The sequence below is a fragment of the Melozone crissalis genome, unplaced genomic scaffold (genome assembly GCF_028551555.1).
Source record: "Melozone crissalis strain CALT ecotype California unplaced genomic scaffold, PUWL_Pcris_2 ptg000026l_1, whole genome shotgun sequence".
Lineage (NCBI taxonomy): Eukaryota > Metazoa > Chordata > Aves > Passeriformes > Passerellidae > Melozone > Melozone crissalis.
Window position 1 is genome coordinate 9,867,834 of NW_026535804.1, and position 17,351 is coordinate 9,885,184.

Here is a 17,351-nt window from a genome sequence, read left to right on the forward strand (position 1 = left end):
GGTACTTTCTGAAAAATCCTTTCCTTACGATTTTTTCTCCTGAGAAGCTGAGAGGCCTCAGGAACAAAATGTAAACAATGATTATCTGCTGCTGTAGAATGCAACAAGCAAATCTGTGATTGGTCTCATGTGGTTGTTTCTAATTAATGACCAATCACAGTCCAGCTGTCCCGACTGTCTCAGTCAGTCACAAGCCTTTGTTATCATTCATTTTCTATTCTTAACTAGCCTTCTGATGAAATCCTTTCTTCTATTCTTTTAGTATAGTTTTAATATATATTATAAAATAATAAATCAAACCTTCTGAAACATGGAGTCAACATTTTCATCTCTTCCCTCATCCTAAGATCCCTGTAAACACCACCACAGAGAGGGACTCGTTCACACCTGGACAAGGACAGATGTGAAGCCAGTGGCCATTTTGGTTGCCTGTTGGAGTGTGTGTGTTTAAATGGGGACTGTGATCCTGTCACTGGAACAATCTGTATATGGGACTACACAGTTTGGGAAATGAGAGCACAACTGTTTGAGGAGTGAAAACAGGACAGTTCTAGAGAAATGGATAAGTCAATGGAATTCAAAATTTCTGTACAGCTACCTCTGTTCTGTGAGTAGAGAGAAAAAGGAGGGGAGAGAACCTCTTGGTTAAATATTCTGACCTGCTCATGTGTTGCCCAAATGAGATCTTTGCACATTTGCTGAGTAATGTGCTCGAGTAAGTACAGAGTAGGATATGACACTGATAGTAGGGTGCTGACTGGGAGCAGGTTCCTCTGACTCAGGGGCTGGTGTGTTACAAATACAGTTATATCAATGTGTTGCAGGTTCCTCAAAACAGGGAATTTCATGCTGTGTGAAGCTGTCAAATGGGAGAAAAGTTTTTTATATATTACTTTTTCTCCATAATTTTAGCTAAAAGGGGCTTGTTGATGAGAAAAGGCATTTGGTAACCAATGAATCTCTCTGCTCTTCTAGGTTGCCTTTTTTCTTTACAATGGAGTGGTCTTAGACAGATTTGTGCTGCAAGTCAGCCACCCCTTGTACCTGAAGAATGCATTGCTGTACCATCCCCAGCTTCGGGCCCAGGCTTGGAGGTACCTAACCTACATATTCATGCATGCAGGGTGAGTACTTACAAACAGTTCAGGTTCCCCAGAGAGATAGAGGAAGTGACAGAATCAGCTCAGAATTAAATTTTAAAAACTCAGTTATAAATTGTGTGTAAAAATCTGAAGATGATGTGGGCTGGTGGGCAATGAGGTGCAAACCTTCACAGCTCTCTGAAGGGAAAAGGCAATAAAAGGAACTTAACAGATGCTGCTCTCCTCCCTAGCAGTGTTGGGACCACACTTTCTTCTTACTGTGCACTTCCTAAAACCAGGTCAAAGCCCAGTGTTCCACTAAAGGAGCTGTGCCGGTGGTAGGACAAGTCTGCAAAGATGCTGGACTGGTATTTAAAAATACAGGGTGTTGGAAAAGTCAGTTAAATTCCTGTGCCTGGGACCTGTCATCACTCAGTAATGTTGGTCCCTTCTGTAGGGACTGAGCTAGTGCCTAGAAGGCTGTGTCAAGCCTGAACTCCCATTTTGTACACACTGAGCAAACTCAGTGTTCCTGAAGAGCTGACAGTCTCGAGTGACCAGATGGACACGGAATGGTGTCCATGCAAAATGAAGGTGCACAATAAAATGAATCCTCCTTCATCCCATGGCAGGTATGTAGCAGACTTGGGAAGAATATACAAGGTGAGGGGATTCTAACTCTGTTCTTCTCAGCTGTCCTAGTCCTCACAAAATTTGAATAGACTTAATTGTGTGATGTTTGTGATGCCATGGTGATGAGTAAGTGTCACTGGAAAGTTCATCCCTGTACAAAACATTCTACCCCCTCTGAAGAGTTTCTCAGATCATTATCTTCACACATTCCTGGCAGATAATTGCAATTTTCTTTAATTCTGTCATTGAAAAATGACAGCAGAAAGCCTTTCAGCAGTAGTGTAGAGTTTGAAACTGCATAAGGACCCTTTGTTCTTAAATAGGAAGCCTATATTTCCATCACTCAATGTTCTTCTATGAAAGGCCAGAAAGATCAAGCTGATCTTTGCCTTTTTTCCACATCTCTGATGGAAGACATGCTGATGTCTCTTCCCTGCCATGGAATAACTTCCTTGGTGTGTAATTGCCCTGGAGCACAAAATGTGCCCCAGATCCCTTGATAAAAACAGACTCCACCCAAGGGAAGAGTGGGGAAAAGCTTTTAGAAGAAACTTTTGGATGTGGCAACCTCTGTCCTCTGCATGCTGAATCCCTCCAAAGAAGGATTACACAGATAACACAGATTCCATCCTGCAAGGGGGGACTGCTGGGCTTAGACATGAGGCTGGTTACATGAAATGAGAAATGAAAATTTCCATCACTGAAAATATGGGGAAAACTGGGTTTGTAAAAGAAAGAAAACCTTTTTTTTAACTAATGTTAGTTAATTTGTATTTGGGCTTTCTTTTGATGGTGGTGGTGTTTTACCATATCCCTTCTATAACTACAGATTGCTCTAGGATACATTGGAGGAGAAACACCTGCACAAGGACAATTTCCCAGCACTGAATGCCTTTCTGTGGCATGGTTTCCTAACCTGTGCCAGGTCACCCTTGTAGCAGGCAGTTCCCTGGCGTTCTTCACACTCACTGGCCAAAAATCCCTCAGGTTTATTTCACCTCTGGCTGACTCAGAGTGGAGCAATGGAAGGTGGTGAGCAGGGGATTTGTCATGATGGATTCCAAGTCCTTTAGCTACACAGCCTTTAAAACAATGGAGAGTCCCACTGGAACAATAAACCTTGTGATTTATCTGCAGTATCTGGAGTTAAGCTAAATGTTCCTTTATTTCTAAGTTCTCTGTATTAAGCTCCTTTCTTGTGAGGAAAACAGATAAATCTTGGAAAGGTAATATTGTCTTTTAGTGGACACCCATCATTCTCCTCTCATTTTCAAATGAGAGGATAACACAATGCCATGGGTCTATTGTTACCCTGCTTCCAGCTGAGACTTTTAAATGGTAATGTGGACTGCTCCTAATTTAGTGCACTCTGTCTTTTTTTTGAAGAGCAAGTGGCAGCTGGAAGGTGTTTGAGAAGGCAGCAGTTGCTAAGGCTTGGCTGGCTGTGCCTCTAGAAAGATTCCAAAAATGTGCAGGCTCTGTGTTGGTTCTGATGGAGGGAGCTTTGTCAAGGGCTGAAAAGGCAAAGTTGTAAATTCTGCCCTTCTGTTTTCATGGAAAGCAGACGTTGATAATCTGAAGCCCACACATTTGTATCACTGCCATAACTAATGACTTGCATTGATGCTCAGTCCCATTTGTTTGGTCCCAGGGAAGGAGAAAGTCCTTAATAAATCAATGAAATTGTCATTTCAAGAATGACACATTCAGCACTGGCAAAGGGTAATTATATTTTATGAGCACTTATTGACTCTGGTGCCTTCAAAGCTCTTAGCATGATGGGGAAGAGAAGTGAATGGGATTGCTCCTGAGAAGTCTTTTAAGAACAGCTGTGAATCAGAGCAGTCACTTCAGAGTCCAGGATAAACTGTGCTGAGCTCTTACAAAAGCTTCCTTTGAAAAATAAGACCCAGTGCTTTGTGTGGAACTGTCAGGTGCCACCTCATGATGCTGACTGTGTGCCAGCCAAAGCTTCTTCCCTCCCCTCTGTGAAAGGGCACTTGGATGTTTGGACTCATCCCAGTGATCTCAGTTTGACCTTTGCTGGTTGTTCCTAATTTAATTCCCGGCGTTCTGTGAGCATGCAGGATCAGAGCAAGTGCTGACCATGTCCAGTGACTTCAAAAGATTTGAAAAGGTAATGAAGGAACTCAGTTACATGCATCAGGTTCCCATGATGAAAAATTGCAGTGCTGAGTGCATTGTGCAGGAGGGAAATTCATCTTTGGAGAGAAATTCAACGGAAACAAACTTAAGATATCAGGAGAGGATTGTTCTCTGCAGTATCATTTCTAGCAATTTTTTTGCAGTCCAACTTTACATTCTCATTTATGAGACTGTTCTGTCATTACTGAATCTCACCATCAGTGTTTTTCTCTGCTGGATATGGGAAATTGCTACGGTAACATGAAAAAGATCAAAACAGTGGAAATGCATGTAACTTAATCCAAAGTTTGTTAGTGCCTGCCTGTGAGCAACCCTTCTCTTGTATAAAATAGGATGTGTATTTTCAAGGCATTAGGTACTTTGCTCTCTTTTCCCCAAAAGATGCTGGCCTTCTGCATCGAGGCTGCCACTGTGTTTTTTAGATCCATCTGTTTTGTAAGCAGGCTCTCTTCATACAAGGAGCAGGATACCCTTGGCTCCAGTGGGATGTCACCATTCAGTGAGATCACAGTCCTGTGAGCCCAGGGTAAATCTCAGACACTAGCAGAGAGCTGAGGATCCTGCTCAGGGCCTGGTGCTGGTGTCAGCTCACTGGAGACCCTACAGATGAATGTCTGTATAGAGCTTTGAAAAGTGGCAGGTCAGGTTTGTTAAGTAGTATTGATTAAAGCAACAGAGAACTTGAGTTGAAGCTGTTGATTCAGCTCAGGGGAGATCTGCTGCCCTGGAGTCTCTACCCAACACACACATCTGAGCTGTCACACTCTGCCTGCAGGCTGCCAGTGGTCCTGCCCTGTTGGTAGTGGGCCTTGCTGGGGTTCCCTCAGCCCAGCTTTCTGCTGTGTGTTCAACAGATTTGGAGTTTTGCTATTGGCTGTAATGGGAACAAGGGTGGGTGAAGAGAGAGCATCAGTGAGTACACCTGGGCACCTCAGCAGACATCAAAATGCCCTCTGCTTCCCATTCTGACCACTGAGGTAGGCACAGCAGACAGAAAAGGGTGAGGGTCAGACACCCATGCTGTAAAGGAGCATTACAGCACCAGAAATTGGCAATTCTCCTGGAACTTCTACATCCACCTCGTTCTTAACAACCACTCCCCATCATGGCAGTGTGATGTGTGCAGGGAAAAGTGGAATCATTAGGAGAGGAGAAGAGAAGGGCAGGTTTTCTGGCTTCTGTTCCAGGCTCTGCTGCCATCTTGCTGCTTTTTTTTTTTGACAAGTCATTGAACTTTTTCAAGCAAAGAAAAAGGAAAAAAATGTCTGACTAAGAACCAAACATTGTGTGAGGTCTTTAGCTGAAAGGACCTGCGTGGATATGGAAAAGATAAAAGCAGCAAGGAGGGAAGAAATATTGCAGCTCTGGGTCTGATTTTTCTGGAATCACTGTTTTGCCCAGTGTTAGTCTACTTATGTGAATCGGGTGCTATTTGATTTTCTCAGTGGTAGAGAAAGGAGATGAAGAGTTGGAGAAGAGGACAACTGTTGTTTTTCCTTGCTGCAGGATAGAACACCTTGGGCTCAATGTTGTCCTTCAGCTCTTGGTTGGGGTTCCTCTGGAAATGGTGCACGGAGCTGCGAGGATCAGTTTTGTGTACGTTGCAGGAGTTGTGGCAGGTAGGTGACACCTCTGCATGCCCCAGGTGGAGAAGCAGTGAAAATGGTCTGTGCTGGCTTTTGAGTTGGAGAAATGTTTTGTGATATTTGGGATTAGGAGAGGAACATTCACTGATCTGTGCATTGAAATCCTTTGCAGGGCTGGACATAGAAAATATGGTACAACTTGACATCTATTTCTATGCAGCCATAGACTCTATGTTTAGGAGGCCTGTTAAAAATGCACCAACTGCCTGTTATTTTAAAATAGCCTTGCTTTAGATGATCTTCCTGAATGTGGAGTCATGCTGGTCCTGTGGCAGTTCTTCCTCCTTTTGTCCTGTCTGTCACCTTTCTGCAGCCTAAGTAAGCAAGAAGTATTTGGTTGTAGATTGTGAGCAGTGCACAGAAATCTGGAAAATTCATTTCATTATTAAGCCATGGGGTCTGATTGATTTTTAGTTTGTGCTGAATTGCTTTTATTTATGTTTGGAATTTCCAGCAGTTTGGAGGTGATGGAAGCTGACAATAGATCAAAATCTAGTTAAAACAGAAGGAGGGTGTGAAAACAAACAACCAAGAGCTTTACAATGAACTCAGTGATTGACTACCTTTGTTCAAGATTTATAGTGTTTGTTTGGTTTTTTCCAGCCACATAATTACTTTTTCCATAATAAGCAGATAAACCCTTTGCAGAATGGGCTGCACTGGGTACTAATAAATCCTGCATTCCAGGAGACAGTCTGTGGAAAGAATAATTGGACTAGGACACAGGATGAGGCATGGTACAAACATCAATGGTATTTAATGCAGAGAAAGGAGTTAGCAGAGCAGCTCCACTGTCCCCTGGCTGTTATTTTAACAAACACTAACAAAAGTGGTGCCCAATTTGCAACTTCCCATATAAAGCTTTTCAACACAGATACACCTACCAAACCCTAGGGCTTCACTGATATCTTAGCCAGTTATGAAACATCCTTTATTCTTTGTCAAGTGCCAAGAGAGAGGAAAATGGGTATATTCATGCTGAGGCAATATAAAGGTAACTCAGCTGCTAAATAATCAGGAATAGACAAAATGTAGTAAAATGTATAATGTAGTTGGGCCACAACTTTTATGGTTCTTTCTCATTTGTCTGGCTTTACTAAGAAGACACATTAAGAATGGAAATTGAGGCGCTCAGTGCAGTGTCTGAGGACTTAACTGCAAGTTCTTATTACTCCTTCCTCTATTTCTCATTAACTTTTTCCTTAATGGCAGTGTGTAAGAGCTGAGAACTCTCAGGGCCATACAAGGAAGGAGGGAGCTATCAGCAGAGTTGGCTGGTGGAAGCTCAGCACTTTCTTGACCTGGAATCAGTTGGGCAATTAGCAAAAAAGTTCGTTAGATTCTGTGCTACCAAGGGCTCTTTCAAGATTTGCCAATATGTCTTTTTCCCATTCCCAATCGTCACAAAGATCTTCATTATCCCTTCCTTGTGACAGCAAATCTGCCTTTCCCTCTATCGCTTAAATTATTCTTAAAGTCAGCAATGAAAGGAGCTTTGAGCAGATCCAAGCCTCCAACTGGGATAAGAAGAAGCAATGTCTGTGTTTGGCTGTATTGTCATTAGTGGTGCCTTTATGTACTTGACCTGTCATTTTGCTGTCATGTGCCTACTGCCTCCATCCAGGTTATTTTGGACTAGTTTTACTCTGAAGTTTTACAGGTAATAGGCTGTGCTTTGATCAGAGGTCTGTGCTAAGTTACAAGTCCCCAGCTCCTTCTGCCTGTGCTAATATTTTTCTTGCCAACACGGGAGCTCCTTCTTTTTTATCTTCAGGTGAGAAACAAACACAGGCGTTTGTCTGTCTCCTGCTCCCTTGTTCCTTCAATCAGGGAATAAATGCCTTTTTGCAGGACAAGTTTAAAGACACATTGCTGCCTTGCTTGGCTGCTTTTAAAGTAGGTGCAGAGGAATCAATCAGTCACTGCCTTGACAGGACTGAGTTGGCTTCATGAGTCAATCAGTTTCCCCCTCCTTCTCTTTCTGTATTCCTGACCTGCAGCAATTTGCACAAACAGGCCATAGCAGGGAGGTAGGGTAGGAGAGGGTGTGTTTATTTGGTGGGCAATTGTCACAAAGCCTTGTTGTTTCCCCCAGGGTCCCTGGCAGTGTCTGTGGCTGACATGAGGGCGCCGGTGGTGGGCTCCTCTGGAGGTGTGTATGCTCTTGTCTCTGCTCACCTGGCCAATATTGTGATGGTGAGTACCAGAGTGACTGTCTGACCTCAGAGTGAGCCACATCTGGTGGCCCAAAGGGGCTGGAAGTAAGGCCTGGCCCAGCTGTTGGTCATTCAGAGCTTGCCCCAGATAAGAGTCTTGTCTCAGTGGTATGGTTCTGGAATGGAAATATTACCCTGCACTTGGTGGCTTGGTACCCTGATAGCTGACAGTTTGCCAGGACAACCTAAAGATGTTGGTAATCCAAGATTTATCAGTGTTCTCCAGGCTATCAACTCTCCATGCAATGGCTGACAAATGTTGGAAAAGCAGACTGGCTGTGCAGAAGTGGCAGACCTGTTTCTGTCTGGATGTGCTATGTAATTTTAGTGAGTATCTAAGGAAATTTAGCATTCAGTGGATTCATGTGCAGAATATTCCTTATCTCCATTTGTAAAACCCAGACTGAAGATGAACCCTGGGTGATCTAATGATGCATCTCTTTGCTGTTTCACCTCATGAAATACTTTACAAAGGTGAGCAAACACCAGCATTGTCATTCTTCTAAGTTTGGAAACAGGAGTTCATCCCCAGCCCTCAGCTAGGTGGTGGCAAAGCCCAGCACAGCTGCCCTGGGGACTCCTCAGCTGACGCTGAGCAAAAAAAGCTTTGCTGATAGGAGATTCATGTGTGTCCTGTACCAGCAATATCAGAGCAGAATAACCATAAAAACGAGGATAATGCTCCTCCCCTGGGTCTGAGTGGGAAGATAATGTGAGGTGGCTGCAGTAGAGACAGCAGATCTGTTATATGGGTGCTGGAAGATGTGTGTGTGTAGTGGTGGTGGAGCCAAGCCTAAAAGAAAACCTTGTGCTTGATGCTTGTCTGCAGCAAAGTCAGCAGGCTCAGCTGTGACCCTCAGTGGGGCTGCTGCAGACAGCTTTGTAACAGCTGGGAAGTGAGAGATACCCTGAGCAGAATTGCTCTGCTTCACCCTCTTCAAGCTTTTCAGAGCATGAGTGAGCTGAGGCTGCTGTCCAAATGAGACATTGAGTGGCTGCAGAGAGGTCAGGAGGGGAGGAGAGGGGCTGCCCATTTAGCACAGGGTTTCTGCTGGGGAATTGCACCCCTACATTCAGTTCTTTCCAGTGTGATTTGTGTTCCCTGCACTGTGCCAAGGGAAGCAGGAGGGAGCTTCCTGTGTCTCTCAGGGTGGTAACGCAGACTCTGGGTTTTTAACACCACAATTCACAGGGTTAGAGGGGGACATTGGAGGAAATTTTAGTCTGCTTTAGAGGAACAGGCTCTTCCAGAGGTGTGTGAAGAGTTTTCAGCAGTTACCTTCCCTGACTTCTTAGACCATCACAAAGTGATCTGTCATTTCACTTCTCATTGGCCTCTGCCAAATCTGTTTAGCAACTGCTACCTTAGCATCTTTATTTCTCCATTATCCACTGCCTCTCTTCTCATCTGAAGTTATTTTTGCTGCCTTTCCAGTTCTGGTGGAGGGATGTTTTTGCTTTCCTTTCCCCCCCTTGTCTCCCTGTGCTCACTTGTTATCTAGATGCAATGCTCCTGCACACTGAAAGGCATTGCTGGCTGTTTGCTGCAAAGCTCAGTCTGGCACAGCTGGGGACAGCAGGGACTGTGGCAGGGAGGGTCTCTGGAATCTTCTGTTCCCTCCTGGTAACCAAAGGAAATGGAAACATTCCTGCTTGGAAAAAGAAATATTACTGGAATGAAATACATAAAATAACCAACAGGGGGAAGCAATAAAGCATGTCACCCCAAGGAAAAGAGTGAGGGATTCAAATCAGCTACATGGAAATTAAAAGTGAAAGAGGCAGCACAGTATTAATCAGCATGAGCTCAGAGCTTTCTGACTGGGTTAGATCTCTCTGTGGAGAGAGAAAATCAGTTACTTATTTTGTGGAGGTTGCATTTTTTGCCATCCCAGGTGTCCTTAGAGATAGTCTGAGGAGTTTACAAGCATTCTTTTTATTTCTTCAGTGTGAAAAAATAGGGGGCTTTTCACAAGAAACATTATTATCTTGGCATCTCAGTCTGCCTTCAATAAGCAAATTTTCATTTAGTCACATAATAGTAATGGTAAAATAATAATAATGTTGTCATACATCTGAATTTCTCAAAACATGATCTCTTTTCCTGCTTTAAAATTACGTGCGAGTGGAAAAGGAGGACTTTTAATATTTCTCCGTTATTTCTGATTATCATTCAGAGATTTTTGTTCCACTATATTGATTAATAACCAAGCCTGAAGACAGAGGAGACTAAGTCCAGGCCTTCTTATGGCACTGTTTCCTTGATATGCTTTTATTGAAGTCTTTATTGTTTCTCTGTGCTCTGCCAAAGATCTGAGCTGCAGAATTTCAGGGAGCCTGAGGCACAGAAGGTAGCATTGAAAAAGCTCAGTAGGTCTTGAATGCACTGAGAAGTTGCCTGACAAGTGACAGATTTAAATGTAATATCCCTTCATGTTTGTGTGCAGCATTACTTTGTTTTCCTTGTCTCTTTTCCAGAACTGGTCAGGAATGAAGTGCCAATTCAAACTGCTGCGCATGGCTGTTGCCTTGATCTGTAGTAAGTACCACACAGTGCTTGGCACACGTGCAGCCAGTCCTGTTTTGTTTGTCCTTGTCATAATACCTCATGCTGATTCAGAGGGTTTTGACTTTGCAGCAGTTTTGGTAGGAACTTGCAGCTGGACCTTCTGGCAGCAGGAACCACATTGCTCTCCACTGCAGATTTTGGCTTTCAACACAAGCCTTTGTAAACAAGGATTTGTCATTAGCCAGCATCTGTAGCCTGTGGTGTTTGTGAAGGAGCTTAAATATCTTCTCTCTGCAGTCTCAAACATGCAGTGCTTTCATAATGATAATACTTGGGTTTCCTAGAGCACGTCCTGTCTGGGGTGGCAGCAGCATTATACCCACCCTGGTGAATTCTCTTCCAGCCCTATCCTCAGGGGGGCACAATAAGGGAAACTAAGCTGTGTGTTCATCACAGACAACTGTCTCCAAATTCTAACTTATTTTTGGTATGCTTTTGGTATAAATTTCAGAAGGTGAATATTCCCCAACCTATCTACACTCTCACAAACCCAGACCATTTTCCAGCCACTGGAGAGACCTCATGTCTGTGTGCCACAGCCCTGACATAGCCACAGCTTCCCTGTGCTCACCATACCAGGCAATTTCTCCCTCTCTGTCTCCTCAGGGATGCAGTGCTGCTCACAACATAGACTTAAGAAGGATAAACCTAGACAATTAACTCATTTTTTATTCTTTGTTCCAGTGAGCTTTGAATTTGGAAGAGCCGTGTGGCTGCGATTCCACCCCTCTGCTTACCCCCCCTGCCCCCACCCCAGCTTCATGGCCCACCTGGGAGGGGTCATGGTTGGAATCACCCTTGGTGTTATCATCCTGAGGAACTACGAGCAGAGACTCCAAGATCAGACTTTATGGTGGATCTTCCTTTCTATTTACGTCATTTTTGTCTTGTTTGCCATCTTCTGGAATATTTTTGCCTACAGTCTGTTGGATCTCAAGCTACCTCCCCCTCCTTGAAAACATGGGACAGAAAACTGGAGAGCAGAAGTCATCTGTCAGCTGTGTTAAATGAATGAAGATGGAGGATCTATTTTTGTATTTCACTTGGGAGGATGATTCTTCTGAACACGTGAGTGTGCTGGAGGAGGTGCTTAAAGATCTCATGAAAGAATGGGCTGATCAGTTTGTTCACAAATCCAGCAGGTTCTGTAACTCTGGCTGGCCATGCCCTGCAGTTTCTGCCCTGCATCTGGGCACTGACTGCTTGGGTTGTTATCACACATCAATATTTTCTATGAGATATTTGTATTTTCCAGGTCAGTGCTGGAATTGTGGCCAATTGTTCAGTGAATTTCCTCCATGTTACTGAACACTAAAAGGGAAAAAGAGCAGGCATTTACTAATTAGAGACTCAAATGGTACTCACAAGGCAGCTTGAGTCTGGTTTCTTTGGACACGTCTGACTGTTCAGCCATACCAGTGCCACTGTCTCATTACTTGAATGGTTCCTAAGGTATTTTAGCCTCTGCTGAAACTTGTCTTGCACAACTTTCAAAGGAATCGGCAGAACTTGATCACACAAAGTGATGGAGACTGGTCTTCAACCACAGGTCAAATGAAATTGCACTATAAACATTGGGAATCTTAGAGTGTTGTGGATACCCAGCCAGAAGTGACTTTTCCTGTGCATGTTTCACTTGATTTTCATTAATTATTCCCCCTTCCACAGCCTGCTGTGGCTAGAGGGTGTGGCTGGATTGTTGGGTTTTTTGGGGGTTTTTTTGGGGTTTTTTTGAGAGATGAAGAAAAGGAGTCCAAATGTTCATTTGTGGTTTTATCAGATGACAATCAGGTGCTGTTTTCTTCTCATTATTTTTCCGACCACACTGACCTAACACCTGTCCTGCAGTCAGCTCCTAGCAAGGATCTCAACTCTTCCAGCAGGTTCTTACTAGGAAAATGGGACCATGATCACCTCCAGCAGCCCAGGGTGGGAACTATCCAGTCTTTACAGCCATACAATTCATTTGGGGCCAAGTCCACTGAAGGCAGTGGAGTTAAATCAGTTTGTATGTAGCACTGGTTTCCCAATGAAGAGGAGAGGGTGTTATTTGCTACAGTGATCATTGTGAAATGGATAAAACTGATTTTAATATGATTTCTAAAATGTCGAGGATGCCTCCTCCTGAGGCAGTGGATGTTCAGGAGCCCCAGACAAGAGTTGGTTGAGTGATGCCTTTTTCTGTAATGTTGGTCAGTTCAGGCAATCTGTGAGTGGGCTGTGGCACAGTTCACACAGTTGCCTGCACAGACTTAGGGACCACATGGGGACATCTGTAGCACAAGCAGAGCTTATAGGTACTCTTCTCTGTAAGGTGCTTATTTTGCTTGTCACTTCAGAGAGCTGCCAAATTACAGTCCAGGACTGTGGGTGCCCTCCTTTTCTCTGCCCTTTACCCACCTATCCAAAGGTCTGGACAAAGCAGCCATAATAGTCTCTCCAGACAAGCTCCTCTCTTCCTTTTTCCTATTTCCTGCTGGTGCCCAGGCACAGCCACCAGAGTCTTTCACAGCACATCCCACGGGCACCGTAGCAGTTGTGTTTGCTCTGTAGAAAAATGTCTCTGTGTTGTGGACTTTCTTCTCTCAGCTATGCTCTCCATGCTGCCAGATGATACCACAAGCTAGTACGAGCCTGTCCTTCTAGAGGGGACACCCACAAGTGCTTATCAGCTTCCCCCTTCTTTGCCTCTTATGGAAAAATAACTCTGGGCTGAGGGGTGAAGTCTTCTCCTACCAGATGCACTCATAAAACTTCTGTTGCCTCAGAAGGAGGGGATAGAAAATAACTGTATTTGGAGCTTGGAATAAGCCTTACCTGCAAAAGAAACAATTTTTGGCACCTTTGTGCACAGAAATGAGATTTCTGAGGGCGATTGCACTTTTCTTGTTCTACATGGCCAGTACATTGCTCATGGGCCCTCACTGAGGACCAAGAGGAAGGGATAAGGGCCAGAGCTCTGATCATTTTGGAGAAGGGATTGGTTCCCTGAGCCATTTTACCTCTGCAGTTTGGGTCCAGATCCCAGCAGTCACAGGGTTCCATGGATTGTTGCAGGTGCTGGCCCAGTGAGTGCTGTAGCTGTGGATCCCCCTGGGAGCAGGCAGGAAGGAGAGTAGGAGCAAGGAGAGTTCTGACATGGTTATCAAGTAAGGAGGACATTCCTTCCCTCACCTATTGCTAAGCCTTTCTCATTACAGATGCCTTGAAAACAGAGGTGACCAGGAATGGGAGTTCTCCTGAAATCTTAGGAAAGCTTTTAAAATTTTGGTAGAAAATTTCAATTGCAAAAAAGCCCAGATTATTTTGCCTATAATTTACCAGAGTGCAATGTGCACCAAGTGACTTTTATTTTTGGTTTCTCAGCTGAAAGCTACTTATTGCCCATGAGTTTCTTACCAGTAAAGGCTTCCATGCCTTTCCTGCTGCCAGTGTGTGCTCTGAGGTGAAGCAGCAAGATAAAAGTTCAAGAATCACCAGTTTCTTGAACAGCTTGATCATGGCCAAAATGTCTTTACTCAGCTCAGGAGTGGGAAGGAGCTGAACAGAGTAATGCAGACAGCCTTCCTTGGTCCTTTTTCCATAGATGAGTGTAGTTTACATGAACTGGTTGAAAACAGCTCTGAATTTGATCTTATGACTTGCTCTTTTAAACTGTTGTCCATCTTCCTGACTTCATTCTATGTCCCCATACCCTGCCTGAGCAAGTTTACAAACAACCCTGGGATCAGAAAGGCCAGACTTTAAGGCAGTGTTAGATTTATGGAAGGTGAAGGAATGAAACCCTCTCACATTCCTGTTCATTGAGCTGAAATCTCCTCCCATACATGGAGCAGTTTGTGCACAGAGCCTGTTGTCTGCTAAGAATCAATCAGCCCATGGAGCCAGAAGCAGCACAAAGTGCTTAAGCTTTTAAAAATTTTTTTTAATCATTAAAATTACAGTGTGAAAACTTGCTATGTTTTTACAGAGTATTGTAAATTCCAGTTATGTTCTTTTCTAAGGCACCCAGGAGTGCCACAGTGCTGCAGCACCACAGAGCTAACAGCAACCAGGCTTTTCTGTTACCTCCAGATGTCCTTGAAGCTGCTGGCTCCTGTTGGAGATGTAATATTCTCCATCCTGCTCATTTGTGGTTCCAACCTGTCACAGTCAGCAGCATGTTCCTGGAGGAGCATCCACTGAGGGACTGGTTTCAGTGATTTGTTGTGGTTTTATTTCAGCTACTGCCAGGATTTTCTATCAGTGAGATAAACCATGAATCTATTGAAGCTTATGACTGTGCAGTGCTGGAGCAGAAGGCAAGGACTGTCACCAGTGTACAGGTTTGAGCAGTGCACCTCGGAGCAAGTTATTTTACGCTGTGTCCTTGAGCGAGGACACGACACCTGGGGGAGGAAAGGGAAGAAGCGGGGGGTGGATTTCCCGTGCGGTGAGTTGACTGCAGCAGAGCTCGCTCGGTCGGTGAGGATGATGAGGATGAGGATGAGGATGAGGATGAGGATGAGGATGAGCGGTGCGGCGGGGGAGCAGCCGGCGCTGCCGGGGACCCCTGCCGGCCGCGGGCAGCAGCGCCGCACCGGCACCGGCACCGGCCGGACAGGGCGCTCCCGCAGCCGGGAGGAGCAGGAGGGAGGAGGAGAAGCAGGCAGATCCAAGTGCACGGCGACTGCAGTGGCACCTGTTATTCCCAGACAGGTAAAGATTAGTGTTACACACAGCGGTAATAACATAGGCAAGAGGAGGGAGAGAGTTGTGATGCAGTGATGGGAAAGGAGGTTTCCAGACACAATTTCTGAGTGAGGTGTAGTAGTCATAAAAATGCTGATGAATTTACTTTTGCTGAGTTTTTAAAACAACATCTTGTGTCACTGTTTCCTTGTCAGTTGATGAGGAATCTTAGCACTTACGTGGCATATTGTGCTTTTTCACTACTTGCTCCTTTGGCAGTGGGAAGTATGTTATCAACAGGGAAGGGGGAAGCTAGAGAAATTGTTACTAGAAATAAAGCTCAGGGATTCTGTATCCCAACACCTTGCTGCTTCTGATGGATTATACTGGCCATGTGCTACGGAGCAGATTGGGCCCTTTCAGTTTGCACTGTGCTCTGGAGGCTGGCATCTGACATGTTCAGAGCTGGCACTGACATGACAGCTGACCTCACAAGGCAGCTGCTGTTCTCTGCCAATATTTAGTCTCACAAGATGGTGGGTAGGACTTTCACACATCCTTCAGTGAGTAAAGAGCTCAAAGTCTGTTCACAAAGATTCAAGCTCAGCCCAATTGCTCTGGAACACCCATCCCACCCATTGGCTTTGCCCCAAGTGGAACTGGAGAATGGGGACATGGCAGTTCAGCACCAGCCACCTCTGGGGCAAGCTGGGACCGGAGAGCCCAGGCCAGCACCTCTGAATATTGCTGCTCCCCTGCTCCTCTGCAGTGCTTTCTGGGGTAGAACTCAAAGATTCCTTCTCTGATCACTGATGCCAAGAGTTTGTTATAAAGGAGTGCTGTGTATTTTGCAGTTCCATATTAAAGAATCACACCTAAGACAGAAACCAAGCTTATTTAAAGGCAAATGTATTTTAATGTCACCAATAATCATTGGCTTTTAATTGGAAAAAGCTTTCTAATATGCCAGTAGGAGTACAGAAAATTTGTGTTTCAGGGTATTTACAGCACAAAGCACAAAATATTCCCTATGATTCAAGTAGCTAAAGTACCTTGTTTTCAGCAAGCTTGATAGACACGTTGTCACTGACTCTCTCCTGACTCCCACAGTGTCTGTTCAGTTTGCAAATAAAGCCAGATTTATGCAGCTTTTCTTCTGCTTACACTAGTAATGCTAACAACACATCCAAGTGTGAAACACAAAGCACTAAACCACATAATTTTCTGCCTTAAAATACTGAACAAATGGTACTTTCCCTGTAAAGGGCTAGTAAAGCAAAATGATATTTGCAAGGTAAGATGCTATTGTATGTTTCCAAATATTTTTGTATTGTGTACATTCTGTATATTTTTGTTGTGACAATATTATTTGAGCGCAGAATCCATTAAATTTTTTGTGGTTTTCTTTGTTTTCTGTTTAATTTCTCTTTTATTTATTTTTTTAAATAAAATTGAGTTGTTCTATATCACAAACTAAAAAAAAAAACCAAGAAAGAACTTTCAAGGACAATTTTGTAAGTTTGTCTACAGTTAACATAGTTTTCAACAAAAGAGCCCTTGGTTTGGAGCTCTGCCATGTAATCTTCTAATAATGACATTGGTAACTCATTTTTATGTCTGTCTAACAGATAAAGGGGAGAGTGAACTGCAGCTTCATTTCTCCACAAGATCTAATGAGGATGCAGAACTGGCTTGGGACATGTATGGAAATTCAGGTGTTGTCCCACCTTTTGGCAGCTGTCCCTTCACTGCCGTGGCCTCACAACTGCAGGGAAGTTGACAACATTTGAGTAAATTTTTCTACATTTTTTTACATTTGAGTAAATTTCTTTTACTGGGGAGGAGGGTTGTGCTCTTTTAACATTAGGCTCTACTGAGTGTTTTCAAATCTGAGCCAACACTCCTATCAAATCAAGAGTGGAAACAACATCTCCAGAAAAAAGTAAACCCCCAACTGACTAAAATAAAAATCCTTCTACCAGTGTAGAAGGCAGAGGCTTGTTTTGAAAAGTAACTTGTGTTTTTGTTGGGAAACACTGGGTTAAAGAGTAACTTGTAGGAATGAAGATGTATGTAGGAGCAATTCCTGTCAGATGTGCTACTCTAAAGGGAGGCAGATCCCTGGTACCATGTGTGGGACTCAGCTCTTGCTGTCAGTTCTCTGCACTGAACTAAACTTTCTGAGACACTCAAATCACTCTATTCATTAGCTGAGGACTTTCAACATGAAGGTAAGGTGGGTTTTGTCAGCTTTTGTCAATTAATACAAAAAGTGTTTCAGCCTACTAGCACCATACATTTTCTTGCTACTTATTCTTCACATCCAACTTACTGTTTTAAGCACTGAGCTCCTTCTTGTGCCCTGATC

At 43.9% G+C, this 17,351-nt stretch overlaps 1 protein-coding gene across 2 annotated transcripts in view; it reads left to right on the forward strand.

Annotated features, from left to right (window-relative positions):
- RHBDL3 (rhomboid like 3) overlaps positions 1-12,018 on the forward strand; it is a 57,266-nt gene extending 45,248 nt beyond the window's left edge. For both annotated transcript variants that reach the window (XM_054278604.1, XM_054278605.1), the window contains 5 exons: positions 976-1,124; positions 5,388-5,500; positions 7,623-7,723; positions 10,222-10,282; positions 10,997-12,018. In XM_054278604.1, the coding sequence (XP_054134579.1) occupies positions 976-1,124; positions 5,388-5,500; positions 7,623-7,723; positions 10,222-10,282; positions 10,997-11,268 (696 nt within the window). In that variant the 3' untranslated portion in view covers positions 11,269-12,018. The remainder of the gene's footprint in view (positions 1-975; positions 1,125-5,387; positions 5,501-7,622; positions 7,724-10,221; positions 10,283-10,996) is intronic.
- Positions 12,019-17,351: the final 5,333 nt, after the last annotated feature.